The sequence below is a fragment of the Ictalurus furcatus genome, chromosome 13, assembly GCF_023375685.1.
Source record: "Ictalurus furcatus strain D&B chromosome 13, Billie_1.0, whole genome shotgun sequence".
NCBI lineage: Eukaryota > Metazoa > Chordata > Actinopteri > Siluriformes > Ictaluridae > Ictalurus > Ictalurus furcatus.
The window spans coordinates 11,212,885-11,235,639 of NC_071267.1; the positions used below are offsets into that span (position 1 = coordinate 11,212,885).

The following is a 22,755-nucleotide window of genomic DNA, read 5'->3' on the forward strand; positions in this document are numbered from 1 at the left end:
CTAGCTAGTACATAATTACAACCAGGGAGAAGAAATAAAAGAGGGGGAAAGAAAATAAGGTTTACATCGAATGTATATCACGCAGGAATAATTGTATGTTTTTCTCACCGTAGTTTAAGAGAAGGTATGAGTTGAAGCTAGTTTTAAGCTATAAGCTACCGTTAGTGCTAACAGACAGGAAGACATCTGTCCTAACTGGTGTTATTAAGTGGCGTAAACATCAGCGATGATTTATTATTATTATTATTATTATTATTATTATTATTATTATGAACAACAGTTAGATAACAATAACCTCTTTATTCATATGTTGTATTGCATCTAATTTAACTCACTTGACTTGTGCTTTAACACGACAGTTTGTTTATTTCTCAGAACCATGGAGTCCTGCTTGAATTACAAACCCGAGAGAGTGGGCTCTGTAACTGTGGAAGATCTACGAAAAGATCTTTTTACGGAATTCTCCAAAATACCTGCATCTCAGGTAACACTGCATCCATGATCATAATCCCGTCAGCTAGACCAGCCTCAGGGTTAAAGTGTTCTTTATTTATTTATTTACCTTGGCATTTACACGGTCATGACACACGCAATAAATTTAAGAAATCAATCATATCTCACTGTCCCTGCAGGAACCTGGATCTGTGGAGAAGGAACACTTGCAGGTCTACTTGCGGATCCGTCCTTTGACCTCCACAGAGAGTGAATTTGGTGAATCACAGGTGTGTACAGTTCACAAGGCTGAAGGGTTTCATGTCTTCAGGCTTTTTGAAGCAGATTAGTCTAGGGATGCTCAGATCAGGAATTTTGCAGCCGACACGATTACCGATTTCTTGTCATCATGATTGGCCGATCCTGATCATTCACGCTTTATATAAGTGATATGTAAGCTTTCTGTTGACCGTCACTGTTAAACATTTTTATTTTTTTGCCCCTCAGATAAAGTAATACCACAGATGTTGCTTTGGTTATATTATTTACAGTAATTTTAGAGATTGTTGTTTTAATTGAGAATCAAATAAATAAGCGCAACAAATATTAATTTTACAGTGAACATTTTAATAGGCCTTTTAAAAATACACGGCAAATGGCGAATTTTTCATTGTATCTTGAGACCTTGTAGTAATTCCACACCGGTGATGACATAACAGCAGCGCTAAAGCTTAATGTTTTCATATGTTTTACGTCATCAAATTGCGATCGGTTCGTGAGATCAGCCAAATTTAGAGACTCTTAGAATTTGATTATTGGTCGAGACCGATTGGCGGCCAATCAATCGGTGCACCCCTAGATTAGTCAGATGGATGGATGAATGCAGCATCGGTGTCAAACGTAATAGAAATGTTTTAACCATTTTCTCACTTCACAGGATTACGTTTCCGTTCAGCCCCCGGACACTGTGGTTTTGAAGGCCCCTAGATTATCACTGCCAGCTAGACAAAGTGAAAAACTAGGACCCCAACTTGCACAGCGATTCCAGTTTTCAAAGGTGCTTTATTATTTTGTTTTTATTGTTGAGCCTGGTTGAAAATACATCTCATAATAGATTTTATCACATTTATGTTCACATGAGATTAATTTTCCAGGTTTATGGGCCGGAAACAACGCAAAGGCACATATTTGATGGAACAACAAAAGCCCTCGTGAAGGATGTCCTAGGAGGAGAAAATTCTTTAGTCTTCACTTACGGTGTAACTAATGCCGGGAAGACGTTCACGTTTTTAGGTGAGATTGTCTTACAGGACTATTTGCTTATGGACATTACACAGCTCTTCTGCAGTGAAGATGCATGATGTGTATTCACTCTGATTTTTAAGGCCCTGAAAGTGATGGAGGAATTCTGCCCAGGTCACTGAACGTGATCTTTAACAGCATTGTGGGACGAGTCTATACGCAGAACAACATTAAGCCCCACCGCTGTGTCGACTTCACAAGACTGACTAAGGACCAGCAGGAGGAGGAAGCCAAGATTAAGAAAAACCTTCTAAGAAGATTTAAAGAGGTTCAGTATAATACAGAAAGTGTTTCGTATTTTTGCAAAGATTGTAATTAATATAATATTGGTATAATCAGCTTTTCAAAAATGTTTGAAAATCTCTTTCTCCTCTAGACCGATTTGCAGAAAAACAGCTCGAACATATCAAATTCGGGTTGCAGCACCTTACTTGAGGGCAAGTATTAAATACTTCTCGATGTATTTATATATTTATTTGTTTTATGGGTTGTTTCATTGGAGGTAGCGGGAGTTATTTGCAGAATTACTCCCACATGAGTAAAAATGAGCCAAAATGAACAACACCTCCATAAAGTAACAGCACTAAGCTTCTTCCTGTAACGTATAACAAGGCTGACTACATTTATTATTTTGTCTTCTGAGAAACATGTAAATATTTTATGTAGCTTGTGGAGGGCAGTACTAAAGAGGATCTTAAATAACAAAATAATAACAATTTACACCATTTATCCTGTCCCCCCCTCCCCCCCAACCTTATGATCATCCAGGTAACAGCACATGGTATTAAGAATCAATCGAATGGAAACCTTACAACTGGTTTATTTGTGTAAATTCAGTTATTATTGTTTTGTAGATTGTATGTAAACATCTGTTGTGTTAAATAGCTTATTTAAGGCAGTACTAAATAATAATAATAATAATAATAATAACGTGTGTGTTTTGTACAATTCAGCAACTTTCTGTCTATTTTGTGTTGAAAGCCTTGGTTTTCTCCATAGTGATGGGCAACAAAGGAACTTTCCATATGTGCAACATCATGCATGGTGAAATACAAGACTTTTTACAGACAGAGAATAGATTGCTTGAATAAATTATTATTAAATATTCATCACCAGTGACAACACTATAAATGTACAATAATATAAAGATCTTTTAAAGGTAAAATAAATAAATAAAACATTTTCTCAGAGAAGATGATCTGCTTTTATATGAGTGGAAGATTTTAAATATGTTGCATAATGTTTTTTGTTTTTCTTTGGGGTTTTTTTTTTTTTTTTTACAGTCGTTTTTGACCATTTCCAATTTTCCTTGCTTTAGGTTCGAGCTATGGTGAGTTAGATGAAGATAGTTTTTGTTTGGAGGAAGATTCCCACATGAAGTTCTCAGTGTGGGTCTCCTTCTGTGAGATCTACAATGAAAACATCCACGATCTGCTCGACTTTGTCTCAAATACGTCCCACAAAAGGAACGTGCTACGACTGTGTCAAGATGTCAAAGGCAATACATTTGTCAAAGGTAACTAGTTGTGGTCATCTGCTCCTGGTTTTCATATTGTTTATATAAAAAATTGTACTATTGTTCAATTAATTTGCTTACCAGCAGGATGATGATGATGTATTTGACAGGGAGAGGAAAAACCACACTACAAAGTGCAATGGCAAGAAATTCTAACCATATTGAACATTATATTAAATATTATTTAAATATTTTTCACAGATCTGACATGGGTCCAGGTAAACAGTGCAGATGAAGCCTACAAAGTTCTGAAGATTGGAAGGAAAAACCAGAGCTTCTCTTCAACAAAGCTCAATAGTGCTTCAAGCAGAAGGTACAATTTTTGTATTATTATTACGCTGACCTTTTCAGCTTCAAGGTGCACTTGCAGTCATTGCTTTTTATAGAACTCTATAATGTATTACTCAAACATGTGCTCTTTTCAGCCATAGTATTTTCTCCATCCGAATCCTGAGAATTGAAGACATGGGTGTTCCTCGAGTCCAGACAATAAGCGAGTGAGAATTATCTTTATTTGTACTCGAGTCAATCTAGATCCTGTTTAGTAATTATGTGTCTTTTCTGAATTGATCATGGTTTTTATTACACGAAAACCATGCAACTAAGTCTTATTCTTCATTATGATGATGACTCTTTTCTTCGTCCAGGTTGTCTCTGTGTGATCTTGCCGGATCAGAACGATGTGCCAAAACCCAGAACAGAGGAGACCGCTTAAAAGAAGCAGGGAATATTAACACATCGTTGTTAACTTTAGGAAAATGCATGAACGCCTTGAGATTGAGTCAGACACAGTCAAAGTGAGTCTGGAATCTCCTAGTTCTTATATTCATATTAGAAGTGACATAGAAGGATATTCTTTGAAGAAAAATCTTGTATTCAAAATTTGTTTGCTCCTGTTAGGTTCCAGCAGCATATCCCCTTCAGAGAGAGCAAACTCACTCACTACCTGCAGGGCTTCTTCTGCGGCCGTGGGAAAGCCTGCATGATCGTTAACATCAACCAGTGTGCTTCCATGTATGATGAAACGCTGAACGTCCTCAAGTTCTCAGCAGTGGCTCAGAAGGTCAGTCATGCTCGAAGTTTCTCCTCCCCTGCTCCTTTTTCACCACTCACCTAATGCAATTTCTTACTTGAAATGCCAGCTTCACATAAGTGTCTACAAAACGAGAGGAAAATAATGAAACGCAATGTCTTTGGCATCTAATATGATTCAGAAATAAATATTATACAGCTAATTAATATTGTTTGAATGCATCCAGTGATTAAGAGGTTAGAAATGTTCAGGATATGCCACTCTTAACCATTCACTGGCTATATGGTTATTTATTGGTTTTAATCTGACAAAAGTGTGAGCTTTCTCTCACTCATGATGAAAGTGAGACATCCATATCAGGTTCAAGTTCATTGTTTTAGAAATCAGTCAGGGAAACCTTTGATAACCTTTGATGCTACAGTGCTGTGAAAAAGTATTGGACCTCATCCTGATTTCTTCTGTTTTTGTGTATCTCTCATACTAAATTGTTTCAGAAATTAAAACAAAATCTAAGATAAAACACAGGTAACCTGAGTAAACAAAATACTGTTTAAATGATAATGTTATTTATTGAAGCAAAAAAGTTATCCTATGTCAACTGGGCCTGTGTGAAAATGTATTTGCCCCATAGTTACTAATTCTGCCAATCTATGAAACTGCATTCATAATGGGCTTCAGCTGGACCAGACGCAACAGGCCTGATTACTGCAAACCCTGTTCAATAACATCAACACTTAAATAGAACTTTTTCAACATCATGAAGTTGGTTAAGTGTGTGAATGTGTATGTGAGTGTGCCCTGCGATGGATTGGCACCCTGTCCAGGGTGTACCCCGCCTTGTGCCCGATGCTCCCTGGGATAGGCTCCAGGTTTCCCCGTGACCCTGAAGGTAGGATAAGCGGTATAGAAGATGGATGAAGTTGGTTAAAAGTTCTCAACCAGTAACACACTATGCCAAAGTTGAAGGAAATTCCAGAAATTATGAGGAAGAAAGTGATGGAAATACATCAGTGTGGGAAGGGTTACAAAGCTATTTCAAAGGCTCTGGAGCTCCAAAGAACCACAACGAGAGCCATTATCTCCAAATGGAAAAACTCTGCAGAGTAATGAACCTATCCAGAAGTATCCGACCTTCCAAAATTACTCCAAGAGCACAGCAAAGACTCATCCAGCAAGTCACAAAAGAGCCAAGGACAACATCAAAGGACCTACAGACCTCTCTTGCATCAATAAAGGTCACTGTTCATGACTCCACTATCAGACACTGGGCAAAAATGGCATCCATGGAAAAGCAGCGAGGCGAAAACCACTGCTAACCCAGAAGAACATTAAGGCTCATCTGAATTTTGCCAAAGCACACCTTGATGATCCTCAAACCTTTTGGGAGAACGTTCTGTGTATTGATGAGTCGAAAGTGGAACTGTTTGGAAGACAGGGTTCCCATTACATCTGGCATAAACCAAACACAGAATTCCACAAAAAAAATAAGTGGAAGTGTGATGGTGTGGGGATGTTTTGCTGCTTCAGGGCCTGGGCAACTTGCAATAATTGAGTGAAACATGAATTCTGCTCTCTACCAGAAAATCCTAAAGGAGAATGTCCGTTCTTCAGTCAGTAAGTTGAAACTCAAGCGCAACTGGATTATGCAGCAAAACAATGCTCCAAAGTCCTAGTCCTAGAAGTAAGTGAAAGACTGATCTCCAGTTATTGGAAGCATCTGCTTGCAGTAATTGCTGCTAAATGTGGCACAACCCGATTAAGTTTAAAGGGGCAATTAGTTTTTCACATGGGTGATAGGTGTTTGATAACTTTTTTTGCTTCAATAAAATAAATAAATATTGTAATGTGTGTTTACTCAGGTTGCCTTTGTTTTATGTTGTCTTTTGTTTGATGATCTAAAACTATTTAGTATGAGATATAAACAAAAACAGAAGACATCAGGAAAGGCAAATATTCACAGCACTGTATGTGAAAATAACATACAGGCTACAAGAGTACTTTTTATTGTACTGATCTCAGAATGCTTCAAAGATCTGCATACTTGCTGTTGTCCACCTGCTGTGTAGGTTGTGGTCTTGAACCCCAAACCAGTCTTAAGTGTTGTGCCCAAGAAATCTGCCAGAGAAGTCTCCATGATGATCAACAATGTGGACAGGAGAGAGTTTACTCGGAGAAGCACTTTGATTGGGTGGGAGACAAGCTTGGAGGACGTTCAAGAGGATGATGATGATGAAGATGATGAAGATGATATGGAGGTAGATGAGGAGGAAGAAGAGGAAAGTTGTGAGGAAAGCATGGTGGAAAACACAGTGCTCGAAGCTGCAGAAGATCAAGAGCTGGGTGAGGTACGGTGTTTCTGATATTGTCTAAACTCCATTTATAAGGCAGCATACATTCAAAGCAGAGCTCACATTCTGCCAGCCTCTATGGCTCTCCAGGTTTTATAAACAAGAAAAAACAAATGATGTGGACCTCCAACTAATCAGGTCAAAGAGGTGTCTCTGCTTGCCTGTTGGTTTAGAAAGCTTACTCCTTTGCACTTGTGTTCAGATTTAACAGTTCTGTGCAGCCCTGGATATGTATATAGAGGTGTGGCTTTAGAAAAAATACTAAATTATTCAGAATTTCCAAACTTGCCAATGCTTTGAATAAATAAGACTGAGAATATATCAGGTTATGTTATGATCAATTAAATTGTTCGAAAACGTTACCATAAAATTTACCTTGCCTTACCAGTTTGTGTGTGTGTGTGTGTGTGTGTGTGTGTGAGAGAGAGAGAGAGAGAAAGAGAGAAAGAGAGAGAGAGTGCAGCAAAATCAAGCAGTTTTGGCCACAACAGCATTTTAAAAAATTTGCAATGCAAGTTTTTTGTGCCTTTTTTTTTTTTTTTTTTTTTTTTTTAACGGAAAACTACTACTGAATTGGTGCAATTGCATTAAATAGCACAATCTTTCACAGTGATGTTTGATGGTAAATGAGACCCTTTAGCTGTACTCCTGATCGACGCACGTGAATCGAAGAGGGCTTTAGCTGAATGCGTGATGTGATGACGTCATATGACGCGTCTTGGTCCAAATCTGCGGAAAATCGGCTGTAATTTTGAAAAGTTGCCAGCTCCTCCGAATATTTTCAGGAGTCTGCTTGATTTTTGCGTTCATTTCTGCAAGTTTAACGCAGCGGTCCCACTCGATTTGCAAATTTATTTGCCGGGGTGGAGTAAAATCAGGTGGTTATGGGCAGTCCTGTTGTGAGTTTGTTTCCTGAACTGTTCCTCATTTGTTGCTTGTGAGTACTAAGACGAAAAGCTTCTTACCATAGCAAAATGATAAACAACTCCTCTGTGTTGAGTTTTCCAGATAGATGTGACTGCACTTATTTTTTATTGGCCCACAGTTCAAGGATTGGCAAAATTTGCAGGTTTGAAGTCTAGATGAATGCTCTGTGACGTGAAATCAGAATAGATAGAGCCGAGTTAATCTCTGCCAATAGCAAATGCCTTTTTTACGTACTGCGTCCTCTTTCATGCAGTTGAACAGGCTTTTTTTTTTTTTTACTAGGCTGAATTTATTCACATCCAGTGTAACTGTTGCTTAATGGCTGAGCTGTATCTTGTGCCTTTTTGATGTACTGTCTTCCTTTCTGTGTTCACTTCAGCTACAGCAGAAGATTAAAGAGCTTAAAGAAGAACTCTCCAAGGAACAATCTGAAAAACTGGCCATGGAATCTCGAGTCCGGGAAGAAGTTACCACTGAGTTCATGGAGCTGTTTTCCAATATGGAAAAGGATTACAAGTAAGACCGTAGTTGGTTTTTACATCACAGAAGTTTATTAACCCGGCCCAAAACTTAACGAGTTCTTGTCTTTCTAGTGAACGTCTACAGAGAGAGAAGGAAATAGCTGAAGAAAGAGCTGAGAGGAGATTGGAAATACTTAAGAATTTAGTCAACAATAATGGAACTGAGACTGGAACCATGAATTCTGCTGAGGATGGAACTAAGGTATAACATGCATTTTCATCCTGGGTGTTTTTCATGAGCAGATATTTTGCTTCGCATCATTTTCGTTTTTACGCAGGCCTACAAAACAGTATGAAGTAGGTTCTTCTCTTGTTCAGGAGACTAGAGTGACGTTCTTGGACGGGATGATTGAAGAGATGCAAAATGATGTGGCTAAGATAAAGAGAGATGCCGAGGCAGCACAGTCATGTCTGGAGAACAGGGGTCATTGTCCGGGAGCTGTCAACAAGCTGAGGACACAGCTGGATGAGATGGCGGATGAGATGGCAGAAGAGCTTCTTAAAAATCGGCAGCTCCTGGATATCAAAACTAAGGGTGAGTTTACCCACTTATTCGTGTTGTTATTTGACATGGCAGGGATCAGTGCTTTGTCCCTCAAACTGTGTCGCTAATTTCTTTACAGAACTGGAAGAACTGCAGGTTTGTTTACAAAATTCCAATGACCAGCTGCTGGAGGCTAACAAGGTTGGTTTTATTTACGGCACTCTTTGTTTTACACTGTTAGGTTATTTACAAATATTAAAAGCATCATTTACTTGGTCCAATAGAATTCTGAAAATCAGAAACTGAGGAATCAGCAACTTATGGAAATCTGCCAAGATAAAGATGAAATGATCTCCAAAATTCAGACTGCTTTGGATCAAAATGTTGAAGTAGCTAATGAAGATGTAAGTTTCAATGAGCATGACGCTATAAAAGTGACATAAATAGTGTGAAAGAAGTAAACCTGCACTGATTATATTACTGTGGTTTTCTCCAGAGGGCCTATATCGACACCATTAAAGAAGAAATCTTACACTACCGAAATAACTGCAAGTGTATGCTCAATGATGATGAAGAAAGGACCAAAGACCAGGAAATTCAGCAGTTTGCAGAAACTTTAAAAGAGAAAAATGATTTATTGGCTGAGCTCAAGCACGAACGGAATTCTCTTGATCAAAAGGTGAAGGATCTCACTGAAGATCTAAAAAAACAAGCTCGTGCATGTGAAGCTGCTTTCTCTTTGCTTGAAGCAGAAAAAGCAGTGACCACCAAACTAATAAATGAGAACAGCGCACTTGCCTGTGAGCTCAGTGATTTCCAGGAAGCAGCCAATGACATGAAGTCCAGGCTTACAGCCATGGAAACTGAATTAAGCATTAAGACAACGGAGGCAGCCAAGCTTTCTGAGGAGCTCCAAAAAGCCCAAGCTTTTCTCTGGAAGCATGAAGAAGAGGCTACTGAGCAATCTCAGACAATCAAATCCCTGAAGCTGGAGACTGAGAACTTGCAGCAGAAGCTCAGTGCCCAGGAGCTTTCGGAAGAACAAACAAGCAAGTGTGTCTTCCAAGAAACCATTGCAGCTCTCCGTAGAGAATGTGAGACAGTAATGTCCACTTCCCAGGAGAAAAGTAGAAGGATCATGGCCCTGGAGCAGGAAGTCAATCAGATAAGAGAGGAAATGTGCCGGAAGCAGACCCTGTGCAATCAGCTTGAGCAAGAGCGAGGAGCTCAGAGAGAGGAAAACCAACACCTGCTCAGCCGCTATGAAGCCGAGAGACTGATTGTGGAGCAGATGAAGAGACGTCACTCTGAGCTGGAGACAGAGCTTCATGGTCTGAGACAGCAGTTGTTAGTCCTGGAGGAGCGACAGCAGGCCTTTACACACAGCTCTGAGAAAGTTGGAGAGCTAGGGAAGAAGCTTGGTGAGAAAGAGGCTCTTTGTGCCGATCTGGAGCAGAGACTCCTGCAGACCCAGAGCAAACTGGACCAGGTGGTGGAGAGTGATAGACATGTGGAGAGCTCTCTAAAACAGAAGACAAAGGAAGTGGAGGATAACCTTGTTCATAAAAATGCAGAATTGGAGATTAAAGCTCAGGAACTATTACAGTAAGTTGCTTCAACCAGTGCACAAAGTACTGGAACCTTTGGCACCAGAACACTAAGATTTGTGAACCAGTCTAGTACCAAAGGATGTAGTTGTATAACTTTTAGTATAAATTAAGTGTTTTGTTGGTGCTATATTTGTACTGTGAAAGGCAACATTATTTTACTTCTTTTAGTCTTTACTAGAACACAATGATTTTTTATGATTGTGTGGAGTGTGACTTTACAAGGGTTTTTGGTGCATTGGAGATAACTTTATAATATTTACAGTTTTAAACTTCTTTGTCAACAAACCTTTTCTGCAGTACTTTTGTGGCAAAAAATCAAAGGAACATTGGTTATTCAAATGCTTCTTCTATGATCAGTGTGTATAAGGTGGTGCTGTGCGAGCCATGATTGTGATTATTCTCAACTTTGCTGTCGCCACTGTCAACAATTGGTGGGAAAGGATTTGGACCAATAGAACTTGGACTTGGATGTCCATGTTTGGGCCTGCTGTTATTTCTGAATGTACAGCATATAAAATGGTTATCATATTAACACTGGGTTTCTTTTTGAAATACTCTGTGTAACCAAAAGTATGTGGACAACTGACCATCGCACCCATATGAGGGTCTTCCTGAAACAGTTGCCACAAAGTTTGAAGCACATAATTGTCTAGAATGTCTTTGTATTGCTGTAGCATTAAGAATTTGCCTTCACATGACAATACGCCTGTGCACAAAGTGAGGTCTGTGAAGACATGGTTTGCCCAGTTTGGTGTGGAAGAACTCATGTGGCCTGCACAGAGCCCTGACATCAACCCCACTAAACACTTTTGGGATGAACTGGAATGCCGAATACACCAATATCACTAATGCTCTTGTGGCTGAATGGGCAAATCCCCACAGGCATGCTTCAAAATCTAGTGGAAAGCCTTCCCAGAAGAGTGCAGGTTATTATAGCAGCAAAAGGGGGACTAAGTCTAGAATGGGGTTTTCAACATGCACAAATGAGTATGATTGGTCAGGTGTCCACATACTTTTGGTCATACCGTATATATTGTTACAGACCTGTTCAGTATCTACATCTGAACCAAAAATATAAAGAAATGGTATCAGCTCTGAAGTACTGATTCTCTCTCTCTCTCTTTTTTTACAGATCTAGAAAACAGGTGAATGATGGTCTGGGCACCATTAAGAGGTTAAGTCTTGATCTGGAACAGAAGGAGAAACTCATCTCTGATCTACTTTCTCAGCTGACTGAGAGCAATGCTCAAACTGAGCAGATGCAAAAAGAGGTTAGTCTGTGTATCTTGTGGTAAATTATCAGAATGATTTTGCTTATTAAAACTTACGTAAAATCATTGTTTTCTCTGTAAGATTGCATTCTTGTCTGAAGAAGTCAGAACGCTGCAACAGAAGCTGTGCGACATGGAGAAAGACAGGGATCAAGCTCTGAGTGCCGTCGCCAATAAAGAGAAGATTATCGAACAACTGAAGACTGTGAGCAACTATCTGCAGTCTCATTGGTTTAGAGCTTTTATCTCCGTTTTATTAAGGCTGTTTACTTAGTCTTTTTTTCTCTTATATTTGACAGGACCAAGCTAACAAAGCTCAATCACAGCAGGACCATGAAACCTGTCAAGGTAATCCTTTAAAACAAGCAACTCACAGGCTAACATTTAGAGCACTGTGGTATTTTTTTATTATTTTTATTTTATTTATTTTTTTAAAAGAAATGGTTATCACATCTGGTGTTGATTTAACCTTCCTAATCCAATGGTATTACATCGAATGCTTAATATGTAAAATAAGTAAAGAAATCCTCAGATAGCATTTGATTTACGCTTGCAGAGCTTCTGGCCAAGGACAGGCTCATTGAGGAAATGCGTCTCACCCTGTCAGATGAAAAGAGGTCACGGAAAGAACAAGAGCGACTTCTGGAGGCTAGACTCAATGAGATTGAATTGATGAATGGAGGTGATAGGACTGTGTCCTGTTTTTTGCTCTCATAGACCATTTAATGTGCTATTTATTTATTTAATTATTTCATATGACTGACATTTAATGATTTCTCCCAGAGCTTCTGAAGCTAAAGGAGAGCTGTCAGAGAAAGAGTGGGACTGAGTCTGGACCTGATTATTCACACCAGGAGGAGCAAAAAATAGGAAAAACTCCAGGACTTTTGACAGTAGGTGTAACAGGCTTTAGATACACTGTGGTTTTATATTCAGCTTATGCCTCTTTAGTCAAGCTACATTTTTAATAGTATTGTAGTAATGGAAGAAATCAATCCCCTGCACTATCCATACTGTTTATAAGCGACCCTGGATAAAACCCCAAGACCAGTGGGGAAGGACAGAGCCACACAGGTTACTACTATATCACCAACAGAGAAGGTTGTGTTTTTGGCAAAGAATTTAACTTCGAATAGTAGGCATAAGCAAAGGCCCTCTTAAACAGTAATGAATGTTGAATATTCATTAAATGGCTTAGTTAATAATGTGGAAAACCTTAGGTATTTTAGACGTGCTGTCTGGTTGCCCTTCTTAAATTTGCTTACAATGCAACATGACTTGGTTACTGCTTTTAAAACTAGGATTATTGAAAAGATTTAAAAGCATATGGAAAGGAAAGGAAAGGAACAGAGAAAAGGAAACCGATATAGTCTGATGCACAGTCATATCTTAATTAGCCTGACTGATAATGCCAAAACATCCGGGTTCAGTAATTCTGTCTTCATTTTTTTACTGCACAAATGTGTAAATCTAACCCTAGAGATTCCTGTGTGGAACTTGGCAGACTGAAAATGCTGACAGGATTATGTGAATCTATCATCTGCTAATAAATATTACGTGGCTCTGATCCCAGATCAACACTCGTATTCTAAAAAACACACTGAAACGTGCAGTGTTGGATCTGTTTGTCCTCAAGTCCCTGTGTGATTATTTTTCAGCAGACTTCAGTGCACGAGGCCTCAGTGCTCTCCACCGAGAGCGAGAGAGAAAAGCGCTTCCCCAAACCCGAGCTGGAGATCAGCTTCACCCCTCTCAAACCTGACCGTCTGAACGTCCGCAGGCCAGGAGACGACGAGTCGGTCACAGTCAAAATCAAACGCACAGCCAGGAAGAGGAAGAGTGCTGAGATGGAGGTCTGTGTCGAAGATTAGGGGAAAAAATTCCTAATATAAAAAGTTTCTTTCTTGTAGTCATTACTTGCCTTTGGCTGTTAATTGTTGCACACTGGTATTAACTTGCAGTCTGGTTTTTCTTTTTTTCTGTTCACTAGAATTCAGTGGAGTCCGAGAACAGGAAGAACATGCGACTTAGAGGAAACTCCAGGGCTAATATACAACATGTAGAGGTATATAGGTGCTAAATTTTGCTTGTACCTATGGCTTCATGATCATCTCGAACAATACCATTATTTTGTTCATTTTGATTAGTACATATTCATAAGTAAATATACGTAACCAGAAACACTTAAGGTTTGTCATAAAGGAAAAAATTCACCCAGAAATACTATTTTATAATTATAATATAACAGAATTTCATTACATTGGTTTATTTGGTTTCAACATGTTGGTCTGTTTTTACTTTGGTTAACGATTTCCTACATTATTCATGATGCCTTTAAAGTGATGAGAGCTCTGTTCATCTATATTTAAAGAGACTGATGCAGCAGTGCTTTAATCCTATAGGCTGTGAAGCTCTGTCACTTCATCTGTACGCACTGCTCCTACAGATCAGGTTTCAAAGTTTTATTAGCATCAAAGTTGGAACAAAGTTGGAACAAAGTTGGAACCAGCACCATTGTGTCAGTCATCTCCTAGAGCACTAACTAGCCATATTTTGCATGCCTGCTAACTTGCCCCAAAGCTGCATATTAAATGCTTTCTCCTGAAAAGTGGTGTGAGAAAAGAAGCTCTTGTTTTTTTGCTTTGTTTTTAGGAGCTAACAGTGAAACCTGACCGTTATCTCTCATGTTTGAGATACTCCAATTAAACACTATTTTAACTGTGCTAGCCTGTGACATCAGAGTGGCAGACAATCATATCTTGCAGGAACAGCGAAAATACAAAACCAACCAACAAATTAACACTAGCATAGCTGGTGAGACACTTAAATATGTTTGTGTCTCAGAGTGGATCTTTCCTTGAAAGTGAACAAGATCAGTTCTGGTACAAAAAACATTGATGTTGCTTATCAGTGATTTGTAAATATTGAGAATGTTGGAGCAGTATTGGATCCAGACTGCCACATTAAGCTTTTTTTTTCAGCTGTGAGAGTCCATTCACAATTCATCCATGTATCAATTCTTCTCCCGTAAGTCCCCCACAGTGCTGGCTAAAAAGGCCAATCAATTGAAGCAAAAAGATTCTCCTGTTAGTCTGAAAGGCAAGAAAGACAGAACCCTGCAGAAGATTGGTGACTTCATCCAAAGTTCTCCAACCCTCCTAGGAAGCAAAGGTTAGTACTGGCTGACTGTATGCTCCATCGACACTATTGTGCAATTGCTCATACCTTCACATGTGCTGATATTCGTTCTCCACAGCTAAAAAGATCATGGCAAAGGTTGCTTTGAAATCACCGGAGCCAGAGAACAACACTGAGACGAGCAACAAACCCAAGAGATCAAAACGCAAGCTGTTTAAGACGCAAATCTCCTCCCCTCTCGACATACCTTCACATCCGGTCAGTAGCACTTTATGATGCACTGAATGATTTACAGTCAGCTCCAGAATTATTGGCACCTTTATGTGAAAATAAATAATATGCAAGGTGTGATATTCTGAGCAAAGATGTAATATACATACCTGCAAACTACTGAATCAAAATGCGTCATTTATGAGAATCGTGTAAATCCGAAAAGGGGGTGTCGTGATACATTTTTACCTAACGTTACCCCATCAAACTTTTCCCAACCTGTCGGTAAGCTTGTTAGAACGTAAGCTAATGTCAGTCAGTTCAGCCTGAATCGGAATACTTTTGCTGGGTTTAAGATTAACTCCCACTGCGTCCGTATTTCTGTCTGTTTTTAACGTCTGTCATTATCGAAAGTTAGAAGGGAAATAAAACCGAACACGTAATGAAACAAGACCCACCGTGTTTTAATGAGTGATCGTGTAGACCATGGTTACATCTTGTTTGCTAATGTATTCAATTTAGATGTCAAATGTAGTGAAGTGTTTTTTTCTTCAGTTTTAAGTTTCAAAGTCGCAAAACAACAGTTGGGTTTTCAGACGTCCCAACTCTCCCGCACGTTCCGGGAGTCTCCCGCATTCTGATAGTGGCTCCCTGATGCCCGCAAATTATATACAATATCCCGGAAACCTTTTTTTTTCTTCTTTTTTTCCCTTTTCTGTTCTGTGGTCATTTTTAATGGTAGATGGGCTCTCTACAAACCAAGAGAGCGAGTGACAGACCTTGTTAGAGAGTGACAGAGCACGTCTCCTGATTGGTCTCTGTTACGAAACAGGGACTTGGAGACCGGAAGTAAGTGCAGGAGAGCTGTCTTTATTGTGCCACTTGACTAAACACATGAGGAGGCAGGAAACTAGATCCACACATAAAACTCTAACCTAGAGCATGGACACTTCATGTACCTAGAGTATGAACACTCAATTTAACTAGAGCAGGAACCTCCCATTAAACTAGAGCAGGAACATCTCATAACTAGGACTGGATACAAACACTCAACTACGACAGGGTATCAACTAAAGGACAGGAAAACAGACAGAGCATGGCAATATCACAACCTGGCACCATTATACATTCTGTCGTCTTCTCTGTTAGTCCTTTCTCTGCTTGTCTTGGATTTACGTTGCTTTACTACAACTCTTTTTTTACAATGTGTAAGGTTTGGAACATACAGTATATTCATACACACGTTTTATTTTTCCCACAGATCATCGGAATGGATCAAGACGACAAAGAAAGCGATCATCTCATCATTAAAAGAAAACTTAGAACAAGAACTGTCAAAAGATGATTTCGGCCATAAGCCGGTGCATGGTAGAGTACTGTTAATTAGCATGTGGTGAACTTGTACTGAACGTTTTAGCAGAGTAGGACAGCTGATGTAAGAAATTTTGTGCATATTTTGTGTAAATAGCTTGGATATTGCACTTAGGCATTACAAAATTGCTTTCTATTTTTCTTTGTATCTGTGTTTTTTTTTTTTTTAATGCAATAATGTGGAAAAATACAATTGTATTTTAAAAATGTCAATGTTGGTTGTGTTTTTCTGGGTAATTCTGTAATAATCAGACTCTGCTCAGGCCGTAATAAGGTAGGTAAAGGCTGACTGCTAAGGTTCGGTGTGCTGTGTGATGGTCATTTGTTTCTACTGTCAGTGGACGGAGGTGGTTGTCATCTTGGAAGAGTAAGTAATAGATTTGAGGAGGCACCCCTTCTCAAGGTCACAGATGTTTTCGCCTGCACACAACTATCTACTAAAACATGCAGTGAAAAAAGTGCAGTTCAAAAGCAAGTCAACAGTTTAACTGAATGAATCCAGCAATGTTGGTTTTGCACTTCTTTATTAGAGGTGTCTAAGAGTATCCATGTGTAATAAATCTTTGTTACTTTCATAACTTTGCATTAGTTTTTACTTTACAGGTCTATGACCATATGGTATATGGTATACATAATATATATTATATACTATATATTTTATAATTTTTTTAAAAAAAGCTATTTTCTCATGTATTTGAACGTGAGACACTTATTGCTCATCTACATGATGAGGGGACATGTAGTCTTGCCTCTCTCACTGTCTGATAGATTGATTGACATCATCTTTGTGTCATGGCTGCTCATCAGCCAATTGCTGTGGACAGTCAGGGGGCGTCCCAAGAGCTGCTGTGGCCACGGCTGTGTTATGTGGATTACCGAGCGGTGAATGAGTGCCATTGTGCTGTCATTTGTAGGACAATGTGTGAAGAGTATCTACATTTAAAAAATAAAAGCTTGGGAAAATAATGCATGTACCTTGATGGTTAGCTGCAATAGGTGGTGTTTAAGTTCAATTTCTTATTACTGAAATCTGGAAGCCTTGTGGCTGTGTTTAGAGCATTTATTTAGTGAGCTTGAACAGTGGTGCAGATTAACTTTTTTTTTTTTTAACTTTCTGGTTTTCTTCCTGTTTTTCCTCAATTCCTGCTCCACTTTGTTCATGCTAGTTAAAAAAAGGTGGGGGGGTTGATTGTGTGGGTTCTCCTCATTATTTAAATAATATTTAAATAATGCAAAATAAATGTACTGCACTAAAAATGTATTTGAAATAGAACCTAGCATCTCTGAATTGGATTCATTCCATTATACTATACTGTAGTTTTTCAGGAAAAACAACTTAAGCAAATGCACCAAATTTTGCATACATTAGATAAATTATTATATTTGCAATGCAAGTCAAATGGATAAGCTGATGAAATACAAATACATCAGTGATATATTCGACCTACTTTTTCCTCACACACCCTACTGGTTTTTAATACTAACTTTATTAAAAATGAATCCTTGTATGTTGCTGTATAAATATTACAATATATTCATCAATGGTAGTCCTGGTTTGGAAGTTTATTACAGGGTTGTGGTTTAAAATTGGTCTGGTTTTAGTGAACAGTGGTCTGGTTTTAGTGAACTTGCCAACCCTGTGTAACATGGCACATAGCAGGAATATTACACATCAAAGCCTTAATACTTTGTAAGATATTCATAATATATAGAGCATATTCTAGAGGAGTTTTGAATATGGCATTTGGTTAAGTAAAATGGCACATGAGATTAAATTTTTCAAAGACATGCTGTCGTGTGAAATTTTTGGCAATAATAAACACTGACTGATTGGCATCACACACACACACACAAGCTGTCACCTTGTCAGGTCTTTACAGTGAACATAGTTTAAATAGAAATGAAAATGTTTTATAAAGGGTCAGTGATGTCAACCTATAAAGTGAATCAGGTCAGTTTCAGGTAAAGAAAGATCCAATTACAAGACATAAACAATAATTACTCAGTCTGCAGCTGCCATTACTCCATGTCCTCTAAATCATTTTTGCACTAATGAAGTCACTGTTATTATTATGATCATCTGAATGGTGCATCCAGAAAATCAACTTGTGTGTGCGCATAGCTGGACCTGAAGTAAATACGCAGAACTTTCCCTGTGTAAAAATTTACGTAAATTTTGGACTTAATTAGGCAACTCTGAATACACTTGTTAAAGAGACTTTGTGTTTCATTTATGCTCTGTGGCTCTCACTTTAATTTTCATTTAAATCTTATCTTTGTTCATCCAAATGTTTTAAAGTCATCCATGAAATATGTGCTAGCTTAGTGCAAATGAAACCCTGTTTCTTGCAGTCTGGGTGTGTTAGCCAAGACCAGAGCCTGATGAAGAGCTTTACTGAAATACCACAGTGAACAAACTGCAGCTTCATCAACGCCTCAGCTCGCACACCACACTGACATCCCAGCTGTTGTTGTTTTTCCATCTCATGAAGAAAATCTCAAGAATATGTGAGGAGTATGTATAACATTACCGATGATGAGTCATTTATGAATCTTCAGTATGGATGGCTGTCATTTAATTTCTATTATGCTAGGATAATTTACCAGAATAAGGCATGATGTATTCTAACCTAATTCTTATTAGAATGGACAAACCTGTTGTTTTGGGGTATACACTGTATATATTTTTTGCACCATTCTGTGTAAACTCTAGAGACTGCTGTGTGTGAAAATCAGCAGTTTCTGAAATACTCCCCCAGGAGGTCAGCAGTTTCTGAAATACTCAAACCAGCCCTTCCGGCACCAACATCTATGGAATGATCAAAGTCACAGAGATCACAGTTTTTCTTCATTCTGATTTTTGATGTGAACATTAACTGAAGCTCTTGAACCGTATATGCATGGTTTTTTTTTTGTATTGTGCTGCTGCCACATGATTGGATTAATAGATAACTGCATGAATGTGCAAGTATACAGATGTTGCTAATAAAGTGGTGTGTATGTGTGTGTGTGTGTGTGTGTATTACACTGTTAGCTGTTAGCCATATCATTAGGAATGGAGCATGCTGAGAGGCCATCTCACACATCCCACAGCATACTCTGGGACTACAGTAAAACTATACTAAAGATATGAACTCAATCGCAAAAGCCCGCTCTGTTACACCCCACACAGGTGGACAATTATAATCTTATTGCAGGAGCAGAGGAACGTCTTTGGATAAAGTCAAGGACTGTGACATTTAAATATACAACATGTACCCAAATGTACACATCTGCCTAAAGAAAAGGACCAATTAATGTGCTTGTGCAAGCTCAATGTCAGAGATCCTATTGTGTGTACTAATAATACGTTCTCCTTTCCTCTAGTGTCTTCTGGAAGCTTCCTTCAGGACTTGCTGATTTATTAGCTTAGAGAATATTTGGTTTCAGAGGTGGCAGAGCTTCAGACATGTTTGCCTGTGAGCGGATACTGTGTGGAACGACACTGGAGTTTGTGAAGTGTATAACAGAGGGTCAATAACAAGAGAAGCTGCTATGCACATGTAAGGCACAAATACAGGTTTACTGTAAATTCAGTGTTGAGGTTCAGCATAGGAACAGATTGTTCTCGTCCATTCATTCATGCAGCCTCAAGACCAAAGGTGAAGTGCATGCCTCTTTGATTTACCTGACAATCTAGGCTATCTTAAAATTTTTATTCAGCTTATTCACACTTAGCTGCTCAGAAAGAATCATTTACCAGCTTTAGCTAAACAACCACTAGTTTGATGTAGAGAGTGAAACTGAGCACAAGGTGATTTGCGAGGACTTTATTGTTACAAGTGGGCTACAAGTGTTTTGAATATGTATATAGAAAATACTGATTATATTATTGTCTAATCTGTCATATTAGAACATCATTAATCAGAGTATTAATTAGTCAGTAATAACAAGTTGCTAAGACTTTTCACTCTAGCTATCATTATGTTGGTACTGTCTAATATCCAGCTGTACAGATTCATGTGACATCTAAATAGCAAGGCATTAAGCATTATCTCCACTAATTCCACGTTAAACGTAGTAACTACATCTTCATCATTAGCTTCTCAGTTCTGTTTATCAGACACAAGCTAACAATATTTTTCCTTCACTGTTGAAGGTATTTTTTTTTAATTGGTACCTACATCCAAAATGGAGGCAAAGGTATATGTTAATACTGAGCAGAGTCACCAATTCTTGTTCGTCCACTACTGTCAATGTGCCTTAAAAGTATCTGATTTACTCACAAGACTTTGTCCTACTTATGGCACTAGATATCAATCCAAAAGGCTTGGGACACAGCTGGCCATTTTCCAACTGTGTATGTACTCGATTGCTCACCTCCATGACCACAGCTTTGGGATGATTGATTTCACCTGCCATCTCACACTCATCCCCATTTCTTGATTAAATTTGTTCACCTATTTCTATTCACCTTAGCTTTATAGCCTGTTGATGAATAATTTCTTGCCAAATGAATTTTGCAAGGGAGTTCTTACAGTGTTCATAGGGCTACATAAGCCCATCCTGACAACTGACAAAAACCTAAAGAAACATTTACCAAAAAAAGCCTTAAGACGGCTTCTGTCAATTTTGATGTCAGGTTGATATATCACTTGAGATTTTATTTTAATCTAAAGTTTGATGACATTTTCAGGGGTGACCTAAGTAAGAATGTCATCACAGCTGACTAGCTCTGAGTACTCCTGGTATGTCACAGACACTCGATGTGGTAACAGCTTGCTAAATCAGATTAACTAGAAGAACAAACAAAAGAGAACACATCCAAAAGATGCCTTGCAGCATCTCCTAAACTCTGCATTTGGAGGTTACGTTGTAATGAAAATCTGTTATATTGAAGCTTACAACAGTTACACTGTAACAACAGAGCTGCTATAACAGCACATTACAAAATGTTTTATTCTTTTTATACCACAAAGCCTAGAATTTTTAGTGTATTAATTAACAGCATGTCATGCCTTTTAAATGTTTAGTTATATTTAAACTTATTACAATGTAAGCTGACACTAGAGATCAATGTTAAATGCCTCCTTACAATAAAACCTCACCATAATCAATGATTATATATTTGTCTTCTTTTAAATACTTTTTATCCATTTATTATTGGTGTTAGATCATGTAGATCGGTGGTCACCAACCCTCTTCCTTGAGATCTACTTTCCTGCAGATTTCATGTCCAACTAAAATCTAACACACCTGTGTAAGCTGATCATGAACTTCTTAAGGCAATGGTTAGATGGTCAGACGGGCATGATTATGGTTGGAGCTAAAGTCTTCAGGAAGGTAGATCTCCAGGAACAGGGTTGGTATCTGTTGAATTGCAGCCAGTGTCAGAGCCTGATACTGACCAATCAGAATTGGGTGTTCAACAGTGCTGTGGTATAAATATGTATATTTTCTCAGGCCTTTTAATAAAGAGTTTTTCATTTAGCTAATTATACAGTATGAGTTCCATGGCAAATGTACAACACTGTCATAACAAAGTTATGCATATTTTAATTTCATTTTACAGTTGCATTATTTATTTTGATGAAAACCTATAACAATTTCATGACACTATAATTCCAAAGTTAGCTATATTTTCTCTAAACCCAAATTAGAAGTAGTTAGGTTTGTTTCTTTAACATAACATCATTGCCATTATGTGACTCTGATATCCCAGAGGTTGCAGAGAGATATGAAGTCAGTTGTCATTATATAAAGAAAAAAAAAAGTACAGTAAGTCAGCCTGGAATGTGTTATATCACAACAATATTTCAAGAAAAATCACGTCACATGATTCAGATGTTGTTTTGCTGATTTAACATTACAACAAAAAAATGTTTATGGCAGCTGTATAGAAGATGATGCCTGTTGGAATAAAATATGTAGTTTAATGTCATGTGCCAGATAGGTCTTATGTAGGTATAAAGTATCCCATTAAACACTGTACAGTTTCACAAGTTATAATACGCCCATTCACCTAATCTTTCATCTTTAACCCTATAATTGACCTGCAATTCAATACGTCTGATGCTATATAATCACCTCATCACCTTACTTTTAGCATTTGTTCTATAAATATTATCAAGTAATACATTAAATATATACATACACCCATATGCACTGCATACTAATGTCAATTCTTATGGAAGCATCGGGTGTCCAAGAATACAAGCAGTTTCAAGGCTGAGTAGAATTGTAACAAACCTGAGCTTTAGCTTGCTGACAAAATAGAATGAACATCATATCCTTTAATCTCCCCTACCTTTCTCACAGCTACAAGACAATTAAAGCCTTGCTTCTAATAATAATACTCATCCCTAATTATGAGACAAGCTTAGCTTGCGGCCCCGTTAGAAGTGACAGACCAATTAATTGCCACTTAGAGGGCAGACAAAGCAAGACCACTTTGCACAAGAAGACATTAATGTGTGTCTCGTCATAAACCCTGATACAGAAAGAAACAAGAGTCTTGCAAGATTATTAGCTGGGAATAAAATATTGATATTTATACTGTCACAAGCGCAAATTCATTGTTACACTGTTATATTATTTGATCATCTTGTACTAC

The 22,755-nt window shown here is 38.2% G+C and overlaps 1 protein-coding gene across 3 annotated transcripts; it reads left to right on the plus strand.

Moving 5' to 3' along the window:
• The first annotated feature begins 7 nt into the window (after positions 1–7).
• On the plus strand, positions 8–18,392 carry kif20bb (kinesin family member 20Bb). 3 transcript variants are annotated; one of them, XM_053639896.1, is made up of 29 exons: positions 8–124; positions 376–484; positions 633–722; positions 1,370–1,489; positions 1,587–1,725; positions 1,818–2,002; positions 2,111–2,171; positions 3,053–3,250; positions 3,452–3,563; positions 3,676–3,747; positions 3,898–4,047; positions 4,151–4,313; positions 6,350–6,628; positions 7,938–8,074; positions 8,152–8,281; positions 8,401–8,614; positions 8,703–8,764; positions 8,848–8,967; positions 9,060–10,168; positions 11,306–11,444; positions 11,527–11,649; positions 11,744–11,792; positions 12,001–12,126; positions 12,228–12,337; positions 13,103–13,297; positions 13,435–13,509; positions 14,477–14,615; positions 14,701–14,840; positions 16,054–18,392. In XM_053639896.1, exons 2-29 carry the CDS (start codon positions 380–382, stop codon positions 16,135–16,137), a joined length of 4,626 nt encoding a protein of 1,541 aa, XP_053495871.1. In that variant the 5' UTR covers positions 8–124; positions 376–379; the 3' UTR covers positions 16,138–18,392. The 3 variants fall into 3 exon arrangements, with proteins under 3 accessions (XP_053495871.1, XP_053495869.1, XP_053495870.1); XM_053639894.1 differs by having other exon boundaries at positions 9–124; positions 8,398–8,614; XM_053639895.1 differs by having other exon boundaries at positions 9–124; positions 8,398–8,614; positions 13,106–13,297.
• The last annotated feature ends 4,363 nt before the right edge of the window (positions 18,393–22,755 follow it).

Excerpts from the sequence above, each read along its gene's own strand:
- kif20bb (XM_053639894.1), top strand. The coding sequence starts at position 380 with ATGGAGTCCTGCTTGAATTACAAACCCGAGAGAGTGGGCTCTGTAACT. Across the intron at positions 3,251-3,451 it reads AGGCAATACATTTGTCAAAG|ATCTGACATGGGTCCAGGTA; the intron begins GTAACTAGTTGT and ends TATTTTTCACAG. Across the intron at positions 11,793-12,000 it reads GGACCATGAAACCTGTCAAG|AGCTTCTGGCCAAGGACAGG; the intron begins GTAATCCTTTAA and ends TTACGCTTGCAG.